At 45.8% G+C, this 27586-nt stretch overlaps 1 protein-coding gene across 2 annotated transcripts in view; it reads left to right on the top strand.

Annotated features, from left to right (window-relative positions):
• Positions 1 to 27586, top strand: part of nrde2 (NRDE-2, necessary for RNA interference, domain containing) — a 77752-nt gene that overhangs the window by 46354 nt on the left and 3812 nt on the right. For both annotated transcript variants that reach the window (XM_059648960.1, XM_059648961.1), the window contains 6 exons: positions 9411 to 9534; positions 13997 to 14169; positions 22461 to 22847; positions 23578 to 24503; positions 25596 to 25734; positions 26480 to 26551. In XM_059648960.1, the coding sequence (XP_059504943.1) occupies positions 9411 to 9534; positions 13997 to 14169; positions 22461 to 22847; positions 23578 to 24503; positions 25596 to 25734; positions 26480 to 26551 (1821 nt within the window). The remainder of the gene's footprint in view (positions 1 to 9410; positions 9535 to 13996; positions 14170 to 22460; positions 22848 to 23577; positions 24504 to 25595; positions 25735 to 26479; positions 26552 to 27586) is intronic.

Below are 27586 nucleotides of genomic sequence, written 5' to 3' on the forward strand. Positions count from 1 at the left end.
GATCAGCCTCACATCTATTGTTGGAAAAGTATTGGAATCAAGTATTAAGGAAATAATAGCAGTACACTAGGAAAATCATCATCTAATCAAACAGGCAGCGTGGCTTCCTGAAAGGGAAATTTTGTCTGAATTTGTTAGTGTTTTTCAAGGAAGTCTCAACTAGAGTGGATAGAGGGGAACCTGTAGATGTGTTGTATTTGAACTTCCGTAAGGTGGTCAACAAGATACCTCACAAAAGGTAAGTCATAAGATAAGAGCCCATGGTGTTGGAAGAAGTAGTGAGTTGGCAAAAGACTTTCTACTTTAGCTTAGTAACCCGTAAGCAGTGGGGTTCCTCAGGGATCAGGGCTGGTGTTGCAGCTGTTTACACCATAAATGTAAAACTCGGAGGAAGGAAGTGAATGTACTGCATTCAAATTTGCAGACAGCACAAAAATAGGTGGAAAGGCAGGTTGCAAGAGGAAGACAGAATAGTTTGCAGAGATATTAAATAAGTGAGACAGAAGTTGGCAAATGGAGTATAATGTGGGAAAATCTGAAGTGCATGTAGGAAGGGAGAAGTTTTTTCTTAAAGCTGTAACACAAAGGGAAATGGGGGAACTTGTACAAGAAACACAAAGCTAGCACACAGGTGCAGCAGGTAATCAGGAAAGGCAATGAAATGTTGGCCTTTAAGGAGGTTCAAGAGTATGAGAGTCGGGAAGTCTTACTGCAACTGTATGAGGTGCTGGGGAGACCACACCAGGAGCACTGTGAACAGTTTTGATTTCCTCATTTTAAGGAAAGATATTTCTTCATTGGAGAGAGTGCATGGGAGGTTCAGTCAAATGGTCCCTGGTATGGATCTTTTTGAGGTTATTTTTTGAGTAAAGGTCAAACAGGCGGGACTGTATTCACTGAAGTTCAGAAAAATGAGAGGTGATCTCAATGAGACACATGCAATTCCTAAGGGGCTTGACAGGGTAAATGCTGAGAAAATGTTTCCCATCGTGGGAGAGTCTCGCACCAGAGGGTATAGTCTCAGAATAAAGAGACTCCCAATTTAAGACTGATATGAGAAGGAATTTCTTCTGAGAGGGTTGGGAGTCTTTGGAACTCCTTGCCACACAGAGCTGTGGAGGCAGGTTCCTTGTTTATTTTTGGGTTGAGATGATAGATTCTTAATCAGCCAGGAAATCAAGGGTTGTAGGAAAAAGACAGGAAAACGGATGTGAGAAGCACCATGGTGGCTCAGTGATTAGCACTGCTGCCTCACAATGCCAGGAGCCCAGGTTCAATTCCATCCTTGGGCGGCTGTCTGTGTGTGGAGTTTGCACATTCTCCCTGTGTCTGTGTGGGTTTCCTCCTACAGTCAAAGATGTGCAGGCTAGGTGGCTTCGCCGTGCTAAGTTGTCCATAATGTTCAGGAAGGTGTAGATTAAGTGGGTTATAGGGGGATGGGTCTGGGTGGGATGCTCTGAGGGTTGGTGTAGACTTGTTGGGCTGCAGGGCCTGTTTCCACAGTGTTGGGTTTCTATGAAATATTCAATCAGTCTTGATCCTACTGATTGAGCCAACTCCAAAGGGCTGAACAACTCCCTCCTGTTCCTTTCTTTTATGTGCTTTTTGCTCTCTTGAGTAGATATAAATGATCCCTCAACACTATTTTGAAGAATAGCAGGGGCAGATATTCTTGGTATCCTAGCCAATATTTATCCCTCAAACAACACCCACCAGAACGGATTCCCAGGTCATTTTGCATTGATGTTTGTGGGAGTATTCTGTTTGCATTTAGGCTGGTGCATTTCCTCAAGGTCAACAGTTACGCCAGTATAAACTGATTTGCAACATCCTGATGTGGTTTTATAGATGTAATGTATCTGTCTTGAGCAATAGGAAAGAGAATGTTTACCCAGTGATAATTGAGAGCAGGTTCCTGATCAATACTTTGTGATTCCCTGCAGTGAATTCAGAACTTATCATTTTGTCCTTGATCATTTTAAACATTTAGTTCCCCCCCCCCCCCCCACCCCCCGAAAAAGCATACTACAGCTGTAGTTGTATAACACTGACAGGAAACCTTCTGGCAACTTGCAGAAGCCTCTCTGGCACCTCCCAAAAATGCAACTTCTCCCACCCAACAGCAGGTGGGACAGGAAAGCCATTACCCTGTAATTTCCCCTCCAATGTCACACGCCACCCGCTGGATAATATAGCTGTTCCCTCACTGTTACTGGCTCAGAATCCTTGATTTCCTTTTTATCAGTGCCACGGATATATCTCTGCCTGTGACTGCAATGCTTAAAGACGGAGGTTCACCGACCACCTCCTCAAGAATATCAGAAATAGGTATCAAAGGTTGGCCGAGCCAGTGAAGCATATTCCTCTTGAATACATTTAAAAAAAAAACCTTCCCCTAGCTGGAACAGTGTCCTCAGCCATGAGGAATGGGATCTTTAAAAATACACCATGGGAGGAAGAAGTGGGGGAGAGAGAGGGAAAGAGAGTGAGAGGGCATTTTTCCTGTTAATTGGGGGACGTGGCAAATTGATTAGCATGTGTCTGAGGGACTCCCTGGTTATAGAGTCATACAGCATGGAAACAGACTCTTCAGTCCAACTAGCCCACACTGACTGTATTCCCAAACTAAACCAGTCCCACTTGCTGGCATTTTACCCATGCCCCTCTGCGCCTTTCCTGTTTGTGTACTTATCCAAATGTCTTTTAAATATTGAAGCTGTACCAGCATCCACTGCTTCCTCCGGCAGTCCGTTCCACACGTGGACCGCTCTCTGTCTTTAAAAAGATGTTGCCCCTCATGTCCTTTTTAAAAACTTTGTCCTCTCACATTTAAAACAAAGCTCCCAAGTTTTTAACTCCCCCACCCGAGGGAAAACTGTTTTTATTCGCCTCATATATGGCCCTCATGATTTTATAAACCTCTATACTGCCATATGGCACGGATACCTCTTCCATCTCTTAGGGTCCTGTTGGGGGGTGGCGGTGGTGGGAGAGAAACTCTTTATAACTCAAACCCCGCTTTCCTGGCAACATCTTGCCAAATCTCTTCTGAACTCCCTCCAGCTTATTAATGTCCCAACTGCTGTACTCCAAGGTCTGAGCAATGAAGGAAAGTGTGTGGAATGCCTTATTAACCACCCTGTCTACCTGTGATGCAAATTTCAACGGATTATGTAGCTGAACCCCTCGGGGCGTTCTCTCTGTTCTACAGCATTACCCAGGTCCCTCCCATTACCACTTATTGAGTTGGCTGGAAGTTGACAAATTGCAGGTTAACAATTGAAAAGGTGCATTTTAAATTGTGACAGCTGAGTATGTAATTTTGAGAGCTGATTCTGTAAAGCTACACGAGTAATCTATCATTGCTGGATTAGCAATCCTGGATATCTGCAGTGCAGTGCCAGATCCATATTAGTATGTACTGTGCGTGGCTGACTAAACCAACATCAGTCGTATGCGAGAGTGTTCCGTGGCTACCTCTTGAAACCTCAAGATAACTAAGAATTAGGAATGTGATACTTTACTGCCGGTTTTGATGCAAAGTGTTGGGTACTCTGTTGCTAAAGACCCAACTGGTGAACATAGACCAGCAGCGCCCCCAAGTGGTTTTATCAGGTAACTTTCCGTGCGGGATTCAAACTTTTCGGGCTGTGTTAATGGTCCGAGCTGAGTGTCAGCCACATCAGTAAATATCAATGATTCTCCTCACCCTGTACCCCCGGGGCCCTTCACTGTATGTAAACACACCTCCATCAGTGGGACAAACGCCACTGTGATGTTCTGTGAGCACTCCTTCTGGGTCAGAAACACCAGTGTGGAGCTGAAGGAACACAGCAGGCCAGGCAGCATCAGAGGAGCAGGAAAGTTGATGCTTCAGAAATGAAGAAGGGTCCCGACCTGAAACGTCAATTTACCTGCTCCTCTGATGCTGCCTGGCCTGCTGTGTTCCTGCAGCTTCACACTGTATTAACTCCTTCTGCGCTTCCACTTTTCCTCTCGCTCTCGCTCTTGCTCTTTCCTTTACTCTCATTTCCAGTCAGCTATGAACTAATCTCCCACTGACCCAGCACGGAGGGTGATAGTTTGTGATTGTTGGAAACTAGGTCTCTCTACCCCTCGCTACAAGGGTTCCTTGGAGTACTGCCTTGGGCCCAGCCATCCACAACAGTTTCAGCAAAGACTATCCTTTCCTTGTAAAATCAGAAGGAGTAATGTTCATTGTTGCTTGTGTTGTTCATCCACATTCTCAGATCCTCAATAGTGAGGCAGCCCATCTCCATATACAGCACAACTTGGACAAAATCCAGGCTTTGCGAGTCACCTTCATGTCCCACAAATATCCAGCAATCTCCATCTCCTGGAAAAATGCATCTAACCATCCCACCTGTAATATTCAGTGGCGTTGCTATCGCTGCACCCCTTACTCTCAACCTGCTAGGGGGCAGTGTTCCCTCTGTCCAGCCACTTGGTACTTCGCCCAACAGTTACCATGCTGTCCCCCACATTGACTACCCACCTTGCCCCCACCTTTCATAACCAGTTTGCCCTTCAGCCTCTGGTACTCTAGTGAAAGCAATCCAAGTTTGTTAGGGCATTAGGGCGACACGGTGGCTCAGTGGTTAGCACTGCAGCCTCACGGCACCAGGGACCCGGGTTCGATTCCAGCCTCGGGTAACTGTCTGTGTGGAGTTTGCACATTCTCCCCGTGTCTGCATGGGTTTCCTCCGGGTGCTCTGGTTTCCTCCCACAGTCCAAAGATGTGCGGGCTAGGTGGGCTGGCCATGGGAAATTGCCCGTAGTGTTCAGGGGTATGTGGGTTATAGGGGGATGGGTCTGGGTGGGATGCTTCAAAGGGCGGTGTGGACTTGCTGGGCCGAAGGGCCTGTTTCCACACTGTAGGGAATCTAATCTAATCAAATTGGGGAGCTGCTGTCAGAAATAAAGCCTTGGGGTCTTTTACATCCACCTGGCTGGGCTTTGGATGAATGTCTTTCAAGGGATCCTCTGTTTACATCTGATATCTATATTTAGCACAGAACCACACATGGGAGCCTATTGCGACCCATTCTGTGTGCTGCGAACTGAGCCTTGGACTTGCTGCTGTACTGCAGTATGATTGTGCAATGCAGACAGTTTAATTGCTGCTGGTTAATAGCATCGATTTCCAGGGGTTAAGGATGGGGCAGCAATGCATGCTCACAGTAGAATCCCCTGGCTACACTTGGCGATAACATTACAAATTGCAGCCTCTTGAGAAAATATCAAGCGGATTAGATGTCAGCTTTTGCTGTCAGCACAAGGTGACATATCACTTCTCTATGGGAACAAAACATTTTGCACTTTTCCGTACAGTCTTGATGTGGAAAACAAAGCATCACAAGCGAGAGGAGTGGGAACAGGCTGAGCCCCTGAAGCGTAGCCTGTCCTTCCATTCTACAGGATAGTGGCTGATCTGCCCCAGGCCTCAGCTCCTCTCTTGTGCCTCCACATTCCCCTCTCTCTGAGAATTCCAGACAGCCGCCTCCTGAGCACTTAAACTGACAGGCTATGCAGCAAGTGCGGGGACATGAGATTAGTGTGATTTTGGTGTTTGTCAGCACAGACATAGTGGGCTGATGGGCCTGTTACTGTGCTGTATTCCTTTGTAGCTCAGTTTTGAATCAGTATTCTCCTATTCTGTAACTACATCTCCTAGTTCGATGTGGCCCCACTAGTGGAAACATCATCTCAACATCTGCCCTGACAAGTCCCTTGTTCTTTGTAGACAGAAAGAACATGTACACACACTGCATCAACTCCACTGGTTTATTTCAGGGCAGTGTCCTGATCAATCGCAGGCTACTTTGCCAAGTTTAAAGCTTCATCTCAACATCTACTCAGTCAGTCTCTGAGATCATGAGGGTTTTTGCTTTCTATTATTTTCATTTTGCACTTCAGTTCTGCATGGTACAGAGATGCTTGTCACTCAGAATAAAGAGTTATTAATATAATAAACAAGTTTCTCATTCCTAGCCCATTGGTACATTCCTGATCGTGTTGGGACCGTAGGAAGACAGCCTATTGGATATTAAATCCACCAGTGGGAGAAGATCCTTTGGGGTGCAGTCACGGGACAACAAAAGCCCCTATAATTCCAGCAAAAGACCTGCGGATGCTGTAAATTAGAAACAAAAACAGAAATTGCAGGAAAAGCTCAGCAGGTCTGCAACATCGCATAGAATCCCTACAGTGTAGAAATAGGCCATTCGGCCCAACATGTCGAAACCAACCCTCCAAAGAGCGTCCCCCCCCCCCCCCCCCCTTCCCTGGAGCACCCGCGCAGACACAGGGAGAATGTGCAAACTCCACACAGATGGACACCCGAGGCTGGAACCGAACCCGGGTCCCTGGTGCTGTGAGGCAGCAGTGCTAGCCACTGAGCCATTTTGCTGCCTCTGTGGAGGGAGAGCGGAGTTAATATTTCGGGTCAAGTGACCCTTCCTCAAACCTGTTGACCTTTTCCAGCATTTTCTGATTTTGTTCCCTTGAATTCCATATTCAGCGAGTCTTTCTTTTGTGTCGTTGGCCTAACACTAGCTAGCAAACAGGAGGGAGACCCTGGTTCATACATACTCCCTCATGTATGACTCTAAGAAATCCTTTTGCACTGTTTTAAAGGAACGTTCTCCAATCTTGTAACTGTGTTGTCATGTTTGAGATGCCCCAGTAGTTATAACTCCCTGGTTTTCTAACACTTGGAACAACCCTGCCCCTGTCCTGGCTGAAATCTCTGGCAGCACTGCCTTGGTGACTAGTTACTTTTGGGGCAGCCCGGTGGCTCATTGGTTAGCACTGCTGCCTCTCAGCACCAGGGACCCTGGTTCGATTCCAGCCTCGGGTGCCTGTGTGGAGTTTGCACATTCTCGTTTTGCACGTTGCAGGCTGGCTGGATTGGCCATGCTAAATCACCTATCGTGTTCAGGCATGTGTAAGTTAGATGTGCTAACCACGGGAAATAGTGTAGGGTCTGGGTGGGATGCGCTTTGGTGAGCCAAATAGCCTGTTTCCACGCTGTGGGGATTCAATTACTCATTTTGTCTTGCGCAAATCTTGTGTGTTAATTTCCCAGTGCTGGGTTTGATGAAACCTCGATATCGTCTCAAGTGTCAGCCTTGGATCAGTAGCTAATCCTGTCACTGCTGAATCCAAGTGTCATGGGTTCAAATCTCTGGACAGTGACTTCAGCACAAAAATCCAGACTGGCACCACAGGAGTGAATATGAGATCTCCAATTGCACCATTTCAAAGAAAAGTCCTCCATTTTCTTAGGAAGTATTTGTCCTTCACCTACCGTCACTGACTTACCACATTGCTGTTTGTGAAAGCTTGCTATGTGTGGATTACCTTTGGTGTTTCCTCCATTGAAATATTGCACTGAAAGGTGCTATTATAAATGCAAGTTCTTCCTCTACCCACTGATGCTAACTCATTACTGACCCTGGAAGAGGCACTTAGTTAATTGCAGTGATGCTGTATACCACAAAGAAGAAAATTGATTTGTAATAAACGCCAGAAAATACTGGCAATCTGAAACAAACAGAAAATACTGGAGAAACTCAGCATGACTGGCAGTATCTGTGGAGACAGAAAACCGAGCCAACGTTTTGAGTCCACAGCAACTCTTCCGAAATTGATGTGTCAGTAAGGGTCTTTATGAGCGTGTGCCTGCTCAGTCAGATAAACACCCAGCCTGTTGTGTTGATGTCAGTTTGTCTGCATTCTGGTGTGCTGTTTGAGCAGTGAACCAGAGATTGAACTTAAAAACTGAAATACAATTGACAAGCCTGCTTTAAATGCTTTGTCTGTAAGGCCGAGCCCTATTAATGTAGTTCAGGTTGCAGATAGCCTGTGCGGTTAATATTCGCCACACTCTCAGCAAGATGATACCATAATTAGTTTTGGAAGATTGATGCATTTTCTTATTCCTTTTCGGTGGCCTCTTTCCCATCTTCTGCACACCTAATGGAAATGATGTTAGATTTGACAGCAGATGGGATTGTGCGAGCAGAAAATAGATCGCAGTGACATTACCAGAAACCGTTTGTAATCCCATGTCAGGGCTGCCTGATTGATCCCATTTGTTTCTTCAAAACCTGTGTCTCTGTTTTAAAGACCTCTGCCTCGCCTTGTGCAGGCTTTTTGCAGAGCCAGGCTCAGCACCACTTGACTCGAGGGTCTTGCTTGGTTGTTGGCCGAGTGGAGTGGGAGTGAGGTTCAGAGATCTCTGGGCTGTTTGGGAAACAGGTCATGTGGTTTTCTTGGAGGGCGCATTTATATCCCACTGATGGAACTTTTTAACCACATATTGGATGTTTTGTGGAAAAATAAATTCATGTGCAACAGGCGAGCCTTTAGCAAGCAAACTGCTCAGGAGCAGCTTTACTTTGAGGTTGTTTTATTTGACAATAGTCGCAATCAATTGTTATCTCATCTCATCTCTGCTGTGCTTTTGGACTTCCGCTGTTTCCACTCCCTTCTGTGTTTCTAATTTTTTTTACATACTTCAGAAGAAACAGTAACTGTCACAGACTGAGGAGATATTGACACTAACAACATGTCTCTGAAGACAGAATTTGAATGGTTCCCAACAAAAGCTATAAGGTTAGTTTGAGTGCGAGAGGCTGCAGTCCCTGCAGAGACAATCTTAGTGAGGTTCAAGTTTGCACAGGGACATGGAGCTGAAGTTAGAGTGAGTAAATGCATTTATTTTCTTTATTGCTATAATGCAATATTTTTGAGATTAATCAATGGAAAAATAAGTAAAACATGGTAGGTGGTCAGTTTTTAAATTAAAATCTCAACATTTGGAGCCCTTCCTGAATAGAATTGTTTCTGTTTTACACACAATAGTGTTTAGTGTGCCCTTAGCTTTGGTCGAGCTGCATAATGACCCCAGCAATTCAGAAGGCAGCTGGCCACATTGACCATGAAGTCCTCAAGGCTCGATATTCACCAAAATCTCCATTCTGCAATCTTTTCAACTTGGTTGTGATCAACCCACGTAACGGACCAGCCAAGCAGCAGGCAGCAGAAAGCCCGATGCTGCCAGCAAAGACCTGTATGTTCTCTCCAGTTCCGTGCTCGAGCTAGGACTGAATATTATCGAAGGAAGAATGTGCTGAATTTCGAAATGGCTCAGAGAAGGTTCACAAGAACGATCCCGGGGATGAGAGAGCTTGCCATATGAGGAGTGGTTGAGGACTCTGTGTCTGTACTTGATCCCAGGACCAAAGCCAGTACAAACCTGGTCTGACATGTCAACAAGACTGCACTGCTCCCTTAGATTTTAGCCCTTCAGACAGATTCTGGTTGCATTTCAGAAGCTTCTGAATTTATCAATAACCAAGAGTTTGTGTGTATTTTCTGACAAGGTGGAGTTCTTTGAGCCATTCTGGGACAGTGATGAACCCCGGTTTGGAGAAGGAGGGGCGAGAGGTTGGAAAGTTTGGATGCGACAGCAAGAAAAGGGCGGCTGGGTTGTCCTGAAGGAGCAAGGTGAGCCTCTTCTGATATCTGTATGTTCCAATTAAAACCAGAGCTTTAATTTCACATTCCCGGATACTGTACTGTTGTCTATTGCTTTTTTCTTGTGACACTGACCTAACTGAAGTTTTTCCACAACTCAGCAACTTGCGCAGCCAAGTTCGGTTTGAAAATCACCTTGTATGCCCAAAAAAATTATTTTACCATGAGAACCCCTCAAGACCCAGCTGGAACATGCACCTTTGTTAATTTGTTAATCCCAGGAAGACAGACTTTGACAGAATAACCACCAAGCTCCTAGCCCTTGCTTATTTCCAATCGATAGACATTTTTAAATGTGCAGCTGCATCAATATGTTTCTTATTACACTTTAATAAAGTCTGTACTGGAGCACCAGTATCCTGCTCGGGTGGTTTGCTAGTACCTCTTGGGAGGGTTTTAACCAGTGTGGCAGGGGCTGGGGACCAGGACAGTAAGTAAGCAAATGAACCAACTGAAGAGACGTTGCAGACCAAGGCTAAGAGGGAAAAACAGGAGAGTGTACTGGACGTAGCAGGACTGGCAGCCGGAACTGTATTTGTTTTAATGCGAGGAGTATGAAAGGTGAGGCAGATAAACTTAGAGTTCAGATTAATATATATAACTGAGGTTGTAGCTCTTAGAGAGACTTGATTGAAAGAGGGCACTAAGGGATGTAAAAGAGCTGGGAAAGTTGTATTACTGATAGGGGAGAGTATCGCAGCTGTACCGAGGGAGGACTCTTCAGTGAGGCCACATGGGTAGAGCTGAGGAATAGGAAGGGTGCAGTCACTTTGGCCTTCCAACAACCAGTGGGAGACAGAGGAACAAAGATGCAGAGAGATTATGGAAAAATTTTTTTGTTTTGAAAGAAAGGAACAGGCTTATTGTGATTGGTGATTTTGACTCCCCTTTATATTGACACGGACTCTGTTAGTGCCAGGGGCCTGGATGAGGTGGAGTTTGTTTGCTTGTCCAGGAAGGTTTGTTGAAGCAACGTATAAATAGTTCAACTAGGGAAGGGGCCATACTAGATCTGGTATGTCATGATTAGAGTTCAGCACCGGCGTGTTCTGTGAAAACAAAGGATGAGGATGGCAAGATTCAGGAGCCTTGGGCGACAGGGGGAATTGTGAGTTTTAGTCAAAACTGGATAACAGAAGGCATACGTAAAGTTTAGGAACCTGATGACATATAGAAAGAATATAAAGAAAGCTGGAAACAAATTAAACAAGGAGCTAGGAAGGCTAAAAGGGGCCATGAACAGGATTAAGGAAAGTCCCATGTTTTATACATATATAAGGAACAAGAGTGTAGCAAAGGAAAGGATAGTAAAAACCGAAAGAATACAGATGCTGTAAATTTTCTGATCGAGGGTCCAGGCCCGAAACGTCAGCTTTTGTGCTCCTTAGATGCTGCTTGGCCTGCTGTGTTCATCAGCTCCAAACTTTGTTATTATCTTGGATTCTCCAGAATCTGCAGTTCCCGTTATCTCTGATCACAAAAACAAAATTGCTGGAAAAGCTCAGCAGGTCTGGCAGCATCTGTGAAGGAGAAAACAGAGTTAAAGTTTTAGGACCGGTGACCCTTCTCAGAACTGTTCTGAGCTTTTCCACCAACTTTGCTTTTGTTCTTGAAAGGAAAGGGTAGGTCCACTCAAAGGAGTGGACAAAGGAGGGAATTTGATATTAAAAAAGGTGTTGGCTGTTTTGAAAAGTGTTAAGATAAACAAGTCCCTAGGACAGATGGGATCTATCCCAGAATGTTGAGGGAGGAAATTACTGGGGCCTTATATGAAATCTTTGTATCCCTTTAGTCACAGGAAAGGTCCCAGAGGATTGGAGAATAGCCAATGATGTTCCTTTGTTTAAGAAGGGCAACGGGGATAATCCAGGTCAGTGGGCCTCATGTCAGTGATAGGGATCAAATTAAAAAAAATATGGACTTGTTAGTGATTGTTAGCATGGCTTTGTACAAGAAGGTCGTGTCTCACAAGCTTGATTGAGGCTTTATTGAGTAAGTGAGAAAGATTATTAGCAGGACAGTAGATGTCTAACATGGACTCTAGCAAGGCCCTTGACAAGGTCCCTCATGGCAGGCTGATGCAGAAGGTGAAGTCACATGGGATCTGCTGTGAGCTGGTTAGATGGATACAGAACTGACTGAGGCATAGGACACAGTGTAGCATGGAAGAGCGTTTTTCTGACTGCAGATCTGTGATCACTGGTGTCCTGCAGGGTCAGTGCAGATACCCCTGTTGTTTGTTATATATAAGAGTTGGCAGAGAGTGTAGCTGATCAGCTAGTTAACAAACAGCTCAACGGCTGGAGGTACTGAGGATAGTGAGGAGGATTGACAAAGGGTATAGCAGGGAATAGGCTGCAGACCTGGACAGAGAAACGGCAGATGGAATTTAATCTGGACAAATGCAAGGTGATACATTATGGAAGATCTAATACAGGATGGAAGTATACACTAAATGGCAGAACCCTTAGAAGCATTGATGTAGACAGGGATCTAGGTGTACAGGTCCACAGTTCCCTGAAAGTCGCTACACACGTGGATAAGCTGGACATACGTACATACAACATCACTCGGGGCATTGAGTTAAAGTTGGCAAGTAATGTTGCAGCTGTACAGACTTTAGGTAGGCCATATTTGGATTATTGTATACAGTTCTTCTCACCACACTACCGGACAGATGTGGATGCTTTGGAGAGGGTACATAGTGTTTACCGGGATGCTGCCTGGTTTGTGGTGGTTGGGGGGAGGAGTATTAGCTATGGAGAGAGACTGGACAAACCTGGTTTGTTTTCACTTGAACATCAAAAGATGAGGGGTCAACCTGATAGAAGCTCATAAAATTATGAGAGGCATGGATAGAATGAATAGTTGGAGCCTTTTTCCCTAGGGTAGAAATGTCATTTACTTGGGGATATAGCTTTAAGGTGAAAGGGAAGAGTTTAAAGAAGATGTGAGAGGCCGATTTTTTTTTTTAACACAGTGGGTGGTAAGTGCCTGGCCCGCACTGCCAGAGGTGGTGATTGAGGCAGATACATTGGCAATGTTTAAGAAGCATCTTGAGGGAATAGAGGAATACGGACTGCACGGGGCACAATGGTTTTGGTTTAGGAAGATGTCACGTGTTGGTAAAAACTTGGTGGGCGGACTGGCCTTTTCCTGTGCTGTACTATCTTTGTTCTAGCTGCAAGCATGAGCACAGTGTCTTGGTTAGCACTGACTCAGTGCAGTTCTGAGGGGTTGCTGCGCTGGTGGAGGTTCCTCCTACAGATCTGAATTAATCAGCTGTCCCTTCTGCCAGTTTCTGTGATTCAGATGGCCAGTAGTTTTTAATTCAAATATGGGATGTAGTCGTCACTGACTAGGTCAGCACTTATAGCCCATTCCAGACTACCCATGAGAAGGTCATGATGAGCTGCTTTCTTGAGCTGCTGCGGCTGGTGTCAGGTGCTACCACTGTTAGGGAGGGAGTTCCAGGACTTTGGGCCTTCACTGTCTCTGAGTCAATGTAGCTCCACTCTCGGATGGTGTGTGGCTTGGACGGGAACTTGCTGGTGGCATTCCCGTTTATCTGCCTTTGTTGTTCTGGGCAGGGGATGTTCCAGGTTTGGAAAGTGCTGTCGAAGGACCTGCTGGGAGTTGGTGCAATACATCTTGCAAATACCGCAGTGTGTGATAGTATGGAAACACAGTCACAAAGTCCCATGATGCAGAAAGAGTCTCTAGTCACTAACTGGTGTGAAATTCTTCCATCCATTAGCCAATCCCAGCAATGTCCTTGTTTAAACTAGAAGATAACCAAGAATAGGAGTCCTGCCTGACATTTCATGAGACCTTGTCTGACACCTGTCAACTAACTGCGGCTAAAACCTCCTGTGGAATTGTTAGTGTCATCATCAGGCGCAACATTGAGCTGCGCTTAAATTGTTTTCTTTTCATTTCCCTTCTAGCTCCACTGCCAGTTACCTTGAAGCTCTGTCCTCTGCTTCCTGACCCTTCACTTTATGCATGCTGCAGAAATTCCTCTGTTTTCAAAGCCTCTAGAAGTTGGCTCTGCTTGAAGGAGATCAACCCCAGCTTCTCCTGTTTCTTCCTGTAGCTAAAGACCTATAGCCTTGGAGCCATTCCTGTAAATCTCCTGTATAGCCTTGCCAAGGCTTTGATATCCTTCCTAAACTGTGAAGCACAGAATTAAATGGAATACTCCAGTTGGGACCTAATAGTTTAGCACAGCTTAGCTTCCTTTTGGACCCTGTGCCTTGGTTAGCAAAACCAAGGCTGTTGCCGGCCTTTCTGACCTTCTGTAACATACTACCATCTTCAAGGATTTCTGGGTGCAGAACCCCCCAGTGTTCTTCATGACCACCACCCCTTCCAGATCTCTCTGTTCCTGCCCACCACTCACCTTCTGATGTGTATCTTTTGAATTTAAAAGGTGATGATGAGGATGAGGAGGAAGATATAGAGGAAGTCAAAGACAAGACACTACCCAAGTGGCAGCTTTGGTTGCAGGTGGAGAGTAGCCGTGACTCCAAGCACTGGTTGCCATGGCGCGCTGATACGGGAAAGGGTCAGGCTGAAGAAGACTGTGAAGATCCTGACAGACAGGTGAGCTAATCATTTGTCCTCCTGTTCAAACACTAATCACTGGATGAGAAAGGTTTGGTGCTCCTGCCTCAGAGAGAGCTGCTGAAAGCCCCCAGAAGGGACATTTCTCCCCAGCCTCATGTTCCTATTCTCCTCATCGTCCACCCTCCAGAAATGTGAACCTATTCACAACTGTGCTGCCCGCATCTGATTGCGCACCAATTGCTTTTGGACCTGTGCCGGCTCCAAGTCTGGCAAAGGCCTGATTTTAAAACTCTACTTCAAACCTGCCTGGGACCTCTCTTTCCCTGTAATCTTGGTGTTTAGATGCCAGTTTGAAATGTCAAGATGTACAAAGCTATGGGCTAGCTTCTGGAAAATGGAATCAGAATAGGTGGACTTGTGATGACCAGCATGGATACAATGGACAGAAGATTCATTTTCCATGCGGTAGAAACTGCACCTAATTACCTTCAGCCCTAGAACCTGCTGAAATGTCTGTTCCCTTCCAATTCAGTCCTCTTGCATGCATCTCTGGGCGCCTTATTATAGGAAAGATGTGGATGCTTTGGAGAGGGTTCAGAGGAGGTTTACCAGGATGCTGCCTGGACTGGAGGGCTTATCTTATGAAGAGAGGTTGACTGAGCTCGGTCTCTTTTCATTGGAGAAAAGGAGGAGGAGAGGGGACCTAATTGAGGTATACAAGATAATGAGAGGCATAGATAGAGTTGATAGCCAGAGACTATTTCCCAGGGCAGAAATGGCTAGCACGAGGGGTCATAGTTTTAAGCTGGTTGGTGGAAAGTATAGAGGGGATGTCGGAGGCAGATTCTTTATGCAGAGAGTTGTGAGAGCATGGAATGCGTTGCCAGCAGCAGTTGTGGAAGCAAGGTCATTGGGGTCATTTAAGAGACTGCTGGACATGTATATGGTCACAGAAATTTGAGGGTGCATACATGAGGATCAATGGTCGGCACAACATTGTGGGCTGAAGGGCCTGTTCTGTGCTGTACTGTTCTATGTTCTATGTTCTATCTCTGATTTTAGACTAATCCACTATTGTTGGCCATGCCTTCAGCTATTTGTGCCTTCAGCTATTTGTACCTTCGCTATGTTCTCCTTTACAACCTGGCTGTTGGTCACACACTCTAGTTTCTCCTTATGCATCTTGACTTCAAATGTTGTTTATTTCCCTGTGAAGCATCTTAGGATCTTGCTTTGCATTAAAGGTGCAATGTAATTGCAAGTTGTTGTTAGTATCAGTAGTACTGAAGACTTGTGTTCCAGAACTTGACATTTCCCTAACTGAGCTGTTCCGATGCAGCTACAACACTGGCATCTACCAAACAATATGGAAATTTGCCCAGGTATGCCCTGTACAAAAAGGCAGGAGAAGTCTAATTGCCACGCCGTCAGTCTACTCTTGACCATCAGTAAAATGATGAAGGTGTCATATTGAGCTGCATTTGCTCAGCAAGAAAACTTGTTAAAGTTTTAACTTTTTAAAAAATCTTTTCCACCTTTGGCACATTTGCCTTCATTGGTCAAAGCATTGAGTATATGAGTTGGGAGGTCATGTTGCAGCTGTACAAGACATTGGTGAAGCCACTTTTAGAATATCGTATATAATGCTGGTCGCCCTGCTATGGGAAGGATGTGTTAAACTAGAAAGAGTGCAGGAAAAATTTACAAGGATGTTGGTGGGACTGGAAGGTTTTGAGTTATAAGGAGAGCCGGGATAGGCTGGCGCTTTTATCCCTGGAGCATCAGAAGCTGATGGGTGAGCTTATAGAGATTTATGAGATCACGAGGAGCATAGATAAGATGAATAGCCAAGGTCTTTTCCCCACGGTAGGGGAGTCCAAAACTAGAGGGCATAGGTTTAAGGTGAGAGGAGAAAGGGGATTTAAAAGGAAGTGAGGGGCTATGTTTTTCATGCAGGCATGATTAGTAAGTTTGCGGGATGACACTAAAATAGGCAGTGTTGTGGACAATGAGGAACATTATCAGAAATTACAGCAGGATCTTGATCAGCTGGGGAAGTGGCAAATGGAATTTAATATAGATAAGTGTGAGGTGTTGCATTTTGGTAAGTCAAATCAAGATAGGAGTTTAATGGTAAATGGTAGGGCTCAACGAGTGTAGTGGAAAAGAGGGACCTTGGAATTCAGGTGCACGGTTCTCTGAAAGCAGAGCCACAGGTAGATAGCGCAGTGAAGAAGGCATTTAGTACACTGGCCTTCATCAGTCAGGACATTGAGTGTAGAAGTTGGAAAGTTATGTTGCAGTTGTACAGGACACTGGTGAGGCAGTATTGTGATCAGTTGCTGTCCTTGCTATAGGAAGGATGTTATTAAACTGGAAAGAGTGCAGAAGAAATTTACAAGGATGTTGCCAGGACTCAAGGGACTGAGTTATAGAGAGAGGTTGGACAAGCCACAACTTTTTCTTTAGAGCATAGACTGAGGGAGGACTTTATTAGAAGTGTAAAGATCATGAGAGGTATGAATAGGGTGAACGCTGTCACTACTTTTCCCAGGATTGAGGAATGGAGGAGTAGAGGGCAGCACTTTAAGGGGCGAAAGAATACAACCTGAGGGGCAACTTTTTTTTACACAGAGGGTGGTACACACATGGAATGAGCTAACAGCAAAAGTGGTTGAGGCAGGCACATTATCAACATTTAAAAGGCACTCGGACGAATACGTGGATAGGAAAGGTTTAGAAGAATATGGGCCAAGTACAGGGAAATGTGGTTAGCATGAATGGATATTTCGGTCGGCATGGACCAAAGGGCCTGTCTCCGGCCCGTAGAACTCTGACTGAGTGTGGTGCATATGTGGAATGAGCTACCAGAAAAACTTGTCACAGTGGGTGCCATTACAGCATTTAAAAGACATTTGGACAGCTACATGGATAGGAAAGGGTTAGAGGGCCATGGGCCAAATGCAGGCAAACGAGACTGGTTCTGTTTAGGAAACCTGGTTGGGCATGGATGAGTTGGACTGAAGGGTCTGTTAATAACCTGCTCAGTGATGCCCAGTTTAGATTCTGCCAGGGACACACAGAACATACATAGAACATAGAACATTACAGCACAGTACAGGCCCTTCAGCCCTCAATGTTGTGCCGACCTGTCATAGCGATCTCAAGCCCATCTAACCTACATTATTCCATGTACGTCCATATGCTCGTCCAATGACGACTTAAATGTACCTAAAGATGGCGAATCTACTACCGTTGTAGGCAAAGCGTTCCATTCCCTTACTACTCTCTGAGTAAAGAAACTACCTCTGACATCTGTCCTATATCTTTCACCCCTCAATTTAAAGCTATGCCCCCTTGTGCTCGCCATCACCATCCTAGGAAAAAGGCTCTCCCTATCCACCCTATATAACCCTCTGATTATTTTATATGTTTCAATTAAGTCACCTGTCAACCTTCTTCTCACTAATGAAAACAGCCTCCAGTCCCTCAGCCTTTCCTTGTAATAGCTCCTGACTTCATTACAGTCTTGGCTCAAACCTGGGTAAAAAGCTGAGTTGTAGAGGTGAGGTAAGAGTGACCCCCCTTGACATTAAAGCTGCATTCGTCTGAATGTGACAGCAAGGAGATCTTTTTTGTTTAGATATGCACAAGGTAAGGGAGAGGCAAGAATGGATGTTGAACACTGGAAAATGAGGCTGTGGAAGTAGAAATGGGGAACAATTGCAGAGGAACTGAGTAGGTACTTTGCATCAGTTTTCACGGTGAAAGACACCAGCAGCACACCAGAACCCGAGAGAGTCGGGGACAGAGGTGAGTATAGTGGCCGATGCCAAGGAGAAGGTGGTGGGGAAGCTGAAGGCTCCAAAGGTGGTAAATCACTTGGACCAGGTGCACTACTCCCCAGAGCTCTGAGGAGATTGTAGAGACATTGGTGATATTTCAGGAATCACTTCCAGAAGGTCACTTTCTTTGGGGTAATTAGGAATGGACAACCAGTGCAAATCCAGCCAACAGCATCCACATCCCATTAGTAAATAATAAAAAGAGCGAAATAATACTGTCCGTGGCATTCACAGATACACCAGGTCCTGACTTCTACTTCTGTTCATTACGGGTTAACCTGTCATCCTTGTGTGTTCATGCCCTTCTGTTCTCTCTCATTCTCGTATCCTAACTCCGCCCATCCAGTACCATTTATGCCTATTGCTGTGTAGTTCTGTGACTAGTTTGTGGCCCTGAAGTCCCCCGACAATGTAATGTCACCATGAAACAATCATTGATTGCAGTTAAAAGCCTGCCTGGTTTCCTAATGTCCATTGGAGAAGGAAGTTGCTGTCTTTACCCGGTCTGGCCTATATGTGACTCCAGATCCATAGCAATGTGATTGACACCAACTGCCGTCTGGCTCCAGCAAGCCTTAAGGTTCGAGGGCAACTTGGGAGGGATGGCAATGAATTCAGGCTTTGCCCTGAGATCCGATGAAGATATCTTTTTTGAAATGTGTTGTGGAATGCCCAAATTTGGCACAGGCTCAAGTCGAGTTGTCTGATCATTGTCGCAATGTTAGAAAAGCAAAAACTTCTGTCTGTAGCATAAGTACCCCAATTCTCCTTTGACAGGACCATAATGCCATTTAAAATGTACAGAAAACGTTTGCTTAGTAGATTATATAACAGTGGATACAAAGATCGATAGAGTTGTAGATAGACTAGGAGGTTGTCAAAGGATAAAGTGAGATATACATCATTTGCAGATATGGGCGGAGAAATGGCTGTGGTGTTTATTTTGGTTAAGTGTGAGCTGCTGCACTTTAGGAGATCAAATGTTAAGGAAAAGTATACAGTTTAGAGCGGGTCCCTGAACAAGGGCAGCACGGTGGCTCAGTGCTTAACATTGCTGCCTCTCAGCGCCAGGAACTCTGATTTGATTCCATCCTCAGGACACTGTCAGTGTGGAGTTTGCACATTCTCCCTGTGTCTGTGTGGGTTTGCTCCAGTTTCCTCCCACAGCCCACAGATGTGCAGGTTCGGTGGCTTGGCCATGCTAAATTGCCCATAGTGTCCAGGGGTATGTAGGTTAGGTTGGTTATAAGGGAATGGGTCTGGATGGGATGCTCTGAGGTCAGTGTGGACTTTTTGCAGCTTTACAAGACTTTTGTTAGGCCACACTTAAGATATTGTGTTCAATTCTGGTCACCATGTTACAGGAGGTTTACCAGGATGCTGCCTGGATTTTAGACTGTGAGCTGTATAGAGAGGCTACAAAAACCTGGGTTATTTTCTCTGGAGCGATGGAGGCTGAGGGGAGACTTAACAGAACTGTATAAAACGATGAGATGCACAGATAGGGTTGATGGTCAGAGTTGAAATGTGTAAAACTAGGGGGCATGCATTTAAGGTGAAAGGGCATAGTTCAAAGGAGACATGAGGGCAGGTTTTTTTTACACCGGTAGGCGTCGTCAGGAGCGCAGTACCGGGGTGATGATGTAGGCAGTTACAACAGGGGACTTTAAGGGACTTTTAGATAAGCACATGAATGTACAAGGATTGGAGGGATATGGACCAAGGGCAGGTACAAGGGATTAGTTTAATTTGATGTCCTGTTCAGCACAACATCATGGGCCGAAGGGCCTGTTCCTGCGCTGTACGGTTCTGTACTCTGTGTTTTATGTTCAGTTGGAGAACAGCATTGTAGGCAAACCTAGCAGTAAAGCAGCATCCGTTTCAATGACATTGTGGGAATGTGGGTAAAAGATACACTTTCCCAAACACATTGGGTTGCATTTAGTGAGTTTAGCACTGGGGAATTTTTCAGGATAAGATGAGCATATTAAGTCTATCATGTGACCAGTACTCCACATCCTAGCCTTTGCTGGTGGTAAGTTTCCCGGGGTGGCACCCCTCTGTAGTTTTTAAGATGTTATTGAATGGATATTTGAATGTACTTCAGTTTGAGAAGTAGTTTTGTATCATTGCTGGAACAGTGACTCTGTTCTTGCAGCTTGAGTGTCACACTTGCATCCTGCTGGTTGTATTCTCTGACCTTTTTTGTGGGCTGCATGGAAAATCAGCAATACAGCAACCTCGGAAGCCATTCTGCCCCTTGAGCTATTTCCATCATGCTCTTTTAAAATGTTTCATTTCACATCCATTAGCGTGCCTTTGCTCCACATCGATCGATACCATTAACTAACAAAAATTAGGCGATTGATCTCCATTTCGGAAATTTAGAGCTGACCCAGCTGGCTATTGGTGAAGAGAATTCTAGGTTTCCTGTACACTTCGTGTGATGTTTTAATATTGCTGTTGCCTATTCCCATTGGAGTCTCTGAATTAATACAGCACTCCATTTATACAATAACTGTGGATGTGTAGCTCCATCTAATGGCCACAGTATGAAGACAGGCCACATATTGTGCCTGCTTTGGGGTATGATGGTGCAGTGGTTGTGTTACTGGACTTAAAAACCAGTAAATGTGTTATCAAACGCCATACTGAGGCAGGTTAAGAATCTGGAGTTTGTTGATCTTAAAAGGTGTCCACAAAGCTGTCAGATTTGTCATAAAAGTCCATCCAGGCCACTAATCTCTCTGTTTGGGAGAGGAGGCTGCTGTCCTTGCCCTAGCCAGCCCAAGCTGACTGCTGTCACACACTGAAGTTGTTGACTGTTGAGTACCTGCTCAGGCTGACCAAGTCTCCCTGAAGTGAGAGAAAGAGGTGAAAGACTAGTTGGGCGGTGAATGCAGGTCTGTCAACAGGAACCCACACCCCAAGAAGTCTGACTGTTTACTAAACATGTGAGGAATTTCAGTCAGAGATAGCAAGAACTGCAGATGCGGGAGTCGGTGTGGAGCTGGAGGAACACGGCAAGCCAGGCAGCATCAGAGGAGCAGGAGCGTTGACGTTTCAGGCCTAAACTCTTGATCAGGACTCAGGAATTTTTTCCAACCTGTTGTCACCCATTTTCATACAACAAACATCAGTCCTCACAATGTTGAAACGGAACACAGGAACTGAGAGGGCGATGTTTCTAGGTAACCTGCTTTTAGAAACCATTAAACAAATGACCCATCTCGGTACCTTCCAAAGTGCTTCACTCTCAGTAAAATAACTTTAGAAATAACATCACTGTTGTAATGTAAGAAACCCAGCAGTTAAGTTTTCACAGCAACCATCTCTCACAGTGATAAGATAATGACGGGATGTTTGGGGGATATTGCTTAAGGAATGGACCGGGACTCCAGGGAGAATTCCTGTAATTGTTTTGAGTAATATTGTGTGAGCTTGAATAACAGCAAGGGAGGGCAAACAACTTTGGCTTAAGATGCAAAAGTTGGCACTTCCAACAGTGCAGCACTCCCTCAGTTCTAGAGTGACAGTATGTGCTTGAGTCACTGGATTGGACTGGGATGGCATGGTGGCACAGTGGTTAGCACTGCTGCTTCACAGCGCCAGGGATACAGGTTCAATTCCTGCCTTGGGTGACTCTCTGTGTGGAGCTTGTACTTTCTTTGGGTGCTTCACTTTCCTCCCACAGTTCAAAGATGTGCAGATTAGGTGGATTGGCTGGGAGAAATGTGGGATCACAGGGAGTAAGGTTGAGGATGGGATGGATTTGGATGGGATGCTGTTTGGACGGTCAGTGTGGACTTGATGGCCGAAATGGCCTGCTTTGGCACTGTAGGGATTCTTTCATTTTATGTTACAGAAAGGGGAGAGCAAGTGAGGTTTGCATACTCTCTTAGCAGGCTACATTTCTGTAGCAAAAACAGAAGTTGCTGGAAAAGCTCAGCAGGCTTTGGCAGCATCTGTGAAGATAAATCAGTTTACGTTTCGGGTTGGTGACCCTTCCTCAGTTCTGAGGAGAGCATCCCGAAACATTAAGTCTGATTTTCCTTCACACAGGCTGCCAAACCCTGCTGACCTTTTCCAGCAACTTCTGTTTTTGTTCCTGATTTACAGCATCCGCAGTTCTTTCAGTTTTTACACTTCTGTAACCATCAGCCCAGGAATCATTTAAGTGGCTGTTACTACACTGAGGCTTCCTGAGCCCACAGCTACAGGTTCTGATTGTCTCTGTGCAAAACTGCTGTGAACACACCCAGGCAGAGCCATTCTGTCCTGAATTCTGCCTCACTGCATGAGAAAGATACTGTCGTAGATACAGCTCACAACGTGAGAGAGAAAAAGCAGAAGAGATCGAAAGAGAGTAAGAGGAGAGAAGAGGGCAAGCTGGGTGAAGCAAGACGAGCTCGAGATGGAGAGGGCGAGCGGGAGCTTGAGACAGGGTTTATTTTACTTTTTGCTTCTTTTAAATCTGTGCAGGTACTGTTTGATGACATTGGATCTTCAATGTTCAAAATCTCCAGCCCAGAACTGAGGTTCCAGCTCATGTCATCCTTTTTCCAGTTTCTGGGAATTCCGACAGGATTTAGTCTGCCTCCCTGCTGCCTGAATGTGGCACTGGATGACCCTGACTTGTTTAGCTCTGGGTCAGGTGACGAGAGACTGTTGTCTTGGTCTGATTCTCCTGCTGCTGGGGTCAGCATTGTTGGGTTCATGCCAGCAATGCCCAGTCAGAGATGGGCACCCAGCCACTGCACAGAAGGGGAGGACTTCATACAGACAGCATTTCACCAGGCGTTGCCCCTGTTCGCTGGGAAAGAGCGGGCACAGCTTACCCTGCACTGGCTGCAGTACGAAAAATCAAAGGTAAGAAGGGACAGAAACAATCGCGTAGCACAGTGGGAGCATTCACAGCTCTGGGCCAGAAGGACCACCTCTTCCTATTTCTGTTTCTGTCACCCGCTCCCGCCTCGCGCCCCCCCCCCCCCCCCCAACTCTGCCTCGAGCTCCCGCCTCGCGCCCCCCCCAACTCTGCCTCGAGCTCCCGCCTCGCGCCCCCCCCACTCTGCCTCGAGCTCCCGCCTCGCGCCCCCCCCACTCTGCCTCGAGCTCCCGCCTCGCGCCCCCCCCCCACTCTGCCTCGAGCTCCCGCCTCGCGCCCCCCCCCCCACTCTGCCTCGAGCTCCCGCCTCGTGCGCCCCCCCCCACTCTGCCTCGAGCTCCCGCCTCACGCCCCCCCCCACTCTGCCTCGAGCTCCCGCCTCGCGCCCCCCCCCCGCTCCCTGCTTGCTCTTTTCTACACTTCTCACCTTTTGCGTGTGCTCATGTTTGCGCTTTCTGTCTCTCATTCCCGTCTCTTCCACCCCCTCTCCAGCTCCTCTGTACCCTTCTGCTCCCTACTCGCTCACTGTCCATTGTCTTCTCAAACATGGACATGTGGATAGAATAGAGGAAGGAACTGTGTTTGCCCATGTACGAGTTCGGTGTTTTTGAGGAGAGGATGAGGACACGCTGTTAGGGGGATGGCTGTAGTCGGCGGGAGAGGTGTACTATGTGTGAGGACCGGTTATAAAAATCTCGTTCTGGTAACTTGCAGGTGGTGAAGAGCCTGCAGCTGAGGAGAAAGAAACAGCTGAAATCGCTGGGGAAGAAGAGCAAGAAACTCGCTAAAACCCTTCTGAAGGAGGCTGAAAACAGGAACAATCTGGCCCTCTGGAGGGAATATGCCCATTTGGAATGGCTGCTGGGTAATGTGCAGGACTCAAGGAAGGTTTTCGACACAGCCATGACTATGTCAGTCTCTCAGGGCCTAAAGGACTCTGCACTGTGTGACCTCTGCTTCCTGTACTCCTCACTGGAGCTGGAGTCGGTGCAGAGTGCCAATGTGTCAACAGCAACTCGGGCGATTTACATCCTTACCAGGCTCGCCCTGGGTATCGCTCGCTCACCTGATGCAGATGAGGTGTTTCCCGTCAATGTGCTGAAGGCTCGGAAAATGTATGAGCATTCTTTACAGGACTGGTTCGCCAATGATGCTACTTCCCCAGGCAGCCAGGGGCCTGGCCAGCTTGTAAGCCTGGTAGGTTGTTTTGCACTGTTCCAGTACCTCACACTGGGCATTCAGGCTGCTGACTCACTGTATAGGCAGGCAGCTGGAAGGCTTGTAGGCCTCTCCTCGCTGGAAGCTGTCCAGCCCAAGCGGAGTGTGTGGCGACAGAGTGTGACATCAGCCTGCGAGAGGCTAACCGTGATGCATGTGACGCTGCTAAGGTTCCACATGCAGGCCAGCGTGTATCCACTGGGCCCTCTCCGCCACACGCTGACACATGCTTTGGGGCGGTTTCCTGGCAACCACGAGCTCTGGAAGCTGTACGTGCAGGTTGAAAGCAGCTGTCATGATGCCAGCCGAGCCCGAAGGTTCTTTGACATCACCGCCAGGTCTGCAAAAGATCTCATCATGCCGCGATTATTTGCGATTTATGCAGAAGAGCGGAGAAAGGAGCGGGTTGACTCTGTGCAGAGGTAAGAGCTGATGTGAGAAGCCATTTCTCTCAAACTGCATGCTGAAGAAGCCTCTCCACTCCCTCTGAATCTGACTGCCAAAGCCCAAGTTGTTATTTACAACCTCTGCCTCAAACTCTGACCCCTAGCGCTAACCGGAACATGCTCGCTGTCCACTGTCAGACTGCAGCAGAATGTTTGCAACCTTGGAGCTGCGTTTTCCCTGGAATCTCAGAATTGTTTCAGTGCAGGAAGCAGCCGTTCAGCCCATTACATCTGTGCTGGCTCTCTGAATGAGCAATGCACCCTGCCCAATTCCGCGCTTTTCCTTGGAGCCCTGACTTTCTTCATTTTCAGATGATAACCCACATATTTTCAGATAATCCCTTGAATTCCTCAGTTGAACCTGCCTCCTCGACACTCTCAGCTCATGTCTCATTGCATCTTGTGCCAATTATCTTTGGATCTGTACTGTCTTGTTCGGGATGTTCCACCACATTTCTCCCTGTCTGCACAGACCCCTCATGGTTGTGAAACCTCTACCAAATACCACACCACCATCTCAGCCCAAACTTTTCCATCTGTCAACATTGCTGAAATTCCTCATCGCTGGAATCATTCTCGTGAATCTCTTCTGTGTTCTCTCTAATGCCTTCATTCCTTTCCTAAAATGTGGTGCTCAGAACAGCATGCAATGGTGAGACAGACCAGTGTTTTATAAAAGTTTATTGTAACCTGCTTACTCTTGTACTCTATATCCCATTTTAAGAAAGCCTGGAGTTGCTCTTTTAACCTGTCTTGTCATCTTGAAGACTTGAGACTTGTATATCAGACTTGTTCATCCCTCTTTAGAGTTAGTCATTTTTATGTTGTCACTACAATTGTTTATCATATCAATATTAATCACTTTGCATTTTTCTGCATTGAATACCACTGCAACTTAGCCAGCCGTAACCCTGACCTGTCTGTGGCCTTTTGAAGTTCTCCACTGTCCTCCTTACAGTTTGCAAAGCTTGGACTGTCCTCAGGAATGGTATTCCTACTGTTTTGTGCAGTTGACCTTCTTCAGAGAAAAGGCTGGTCATTTTTTTGTTCTGAATCTTTTCTCCTCAGGGCAGATATTGGGATTTTGTACAGCACCCTCCCAGAAACTGGCCTCACCAACCGAATCAGAGCGCTGTTTGAGCACGCTGTTCAGACAGAGGCTGGAGCACACGCTGTTTTACTCTGGAGGATGTACCTGAACTTCATGGTGAGAACAAATTACAGCCGTTCTGTCTCGATTGCCCCATGGAATCTGAGGTGGCTTTTTGGGAGTTATTTTCCATTAGCGGATGCTTTTTGTGATCTGTCTCTTGACAGAGTTTGTGGATGAAGATGCACTTTTGGGGGCGGCCAATATCCTGAAGAGGACGCAGAGTGGATTTACTGAAATATTATTAGGAATGAAGGATTGACTTTGGGACAGAAGGTTTTGAGGGGAGATGTAATTGGGGTTCTGAAGTATGTTCAGTTTTGTTGAACAGGGAGAAACTGTATTACTGGCAGGTGGGTCAATAACCAGAGGACCGAGAATAAGGCCTGTTGAGAGACAGAGCTGAGTCATTAACTATATTTAAAACTGAGATACTGATTAAAAACCTGTTCGAGGGAATCTGGGTGTTATAGGAAAAGGCAGGAATATTGAGGAATATATCAGATCAACCATGATTTAATTAAGGTCTGAGATAATGAGCAAAGAGTAAGGAGAGATGAGAATCTTTTACTGCAGCAGCAGCAATAGGTGCTTAGAAACAGACTTCATTGTAACTTACAAAAGAGAATGGGAAATTATTTACAAAGGTAATATTTGCTGGTCTACGAGATAAATCCTCCTCCAGATATCTTTAATGACTCCTCATCATTCTGTTTGCTTATTCTGTCATATTGTGTTATACTACTGAGATGTTCATACTGAGACCTAGTTTCTAATGTTTATTATCCTTCCTGTAAAACAGGTGACTCAAGGAAATATTGAGAAGATAAAGGGTGTATTTTACAGAGCACTGCAGGAATGCCCGTGGGCAAAGGTAGGACAGCAATTGAGGTCCCTAGTCGTCTTGCTAATTGGCTGCAGTGTTGAGCCTAGAATTATCAGCTTCTAATTTTAATAACCTGGATACCTCTTTAGGTACTGTGTGTTTTATTTCTGTTATTCATTCACCGGCAGCTGTCTGGGCCAGCGTTTGTTACCCGTTTCCAGCTTCCCTAGTAAAGGTGGTAGGTGTGCTGTGTTTTTGAACCATGGCAGTCTGTTTGGTTAGTGCACCCATGGTGTCATAAAGGAGGAGACTTCAGGATTTTGACCCACCGACACTGAACGATGGCAGTATATTTCCAAGGCAGGATATTTTCGGGCTTGGAAGGGAACTTACAGGTTGTGGTGTTCCCATGTATCTGCTGCTGTCATCCCTCTAAGGTGGTGGCAGTTGCTGGGTTGAAAATGTGCCGGAAAAGCATTTGGTTGAGTTACTGCTGCGCAGCTTGTAGGTAGTTTTTATGATTCCAGCTAATGTTCTTACGGACATTTCGGATCCCAGACTAAAATCTGGCTTGATAGATCATATTTTGTTTTGCTTTGGATTTAACAAGGCCACTCACTGAAACAGGAGCACAGAGTGTTTCATAATTTGTTCTGGCAATAAAAGTAAAATTTATGAAGCAAAAGAAATGATGAAACAGAATGGACCCAGCAATTTACATAGTGCCTTTTAGAATTTTGAAACATGTTAGAGTACAGTTCAATAAATTCCAAAATACATCTTGTACAATTCCCAAAAACTCCCTTTTTTACAGTACTCTCACTAGAGAAATACCTCTTTCTAACACCTTGAGAGGCTTAAATTATTCTCATCCCATTACTTCTGAAAGCTACTCCCTCAATCTATTTTAAAAGAAATCACCATAGCTGCAGAAATAGATACAAGCTGATCATTTACTCTTCAGACCCATGGAAAAGCCCATATGGCACTAAAAATGATAAATGGGGTGTAAACACTAACTGTGTACTGGCCATGGTTATGCCGAACGGCCTACTCCTGCGCCTATCCTCTGTGTTGCTGTGG

The sequence above is a fragment of the Stegostoma tigrinum genome, chromosome 10 (genome assembly GCF_030684315.1).
Source record: "Stegostoma tigrinum isolate sSteTig4 chromosome 10, sSteTig4.hap1, whole genome shotgun sequence".
Taxonomy (NCBI): domain Eukaryota; kingdom Metazoa; phylum Chordata; class Chondrichthyes; order Orectolobiformes; family Stegostomatidae; genus Stegostoma; species Stegostoma tigrinum.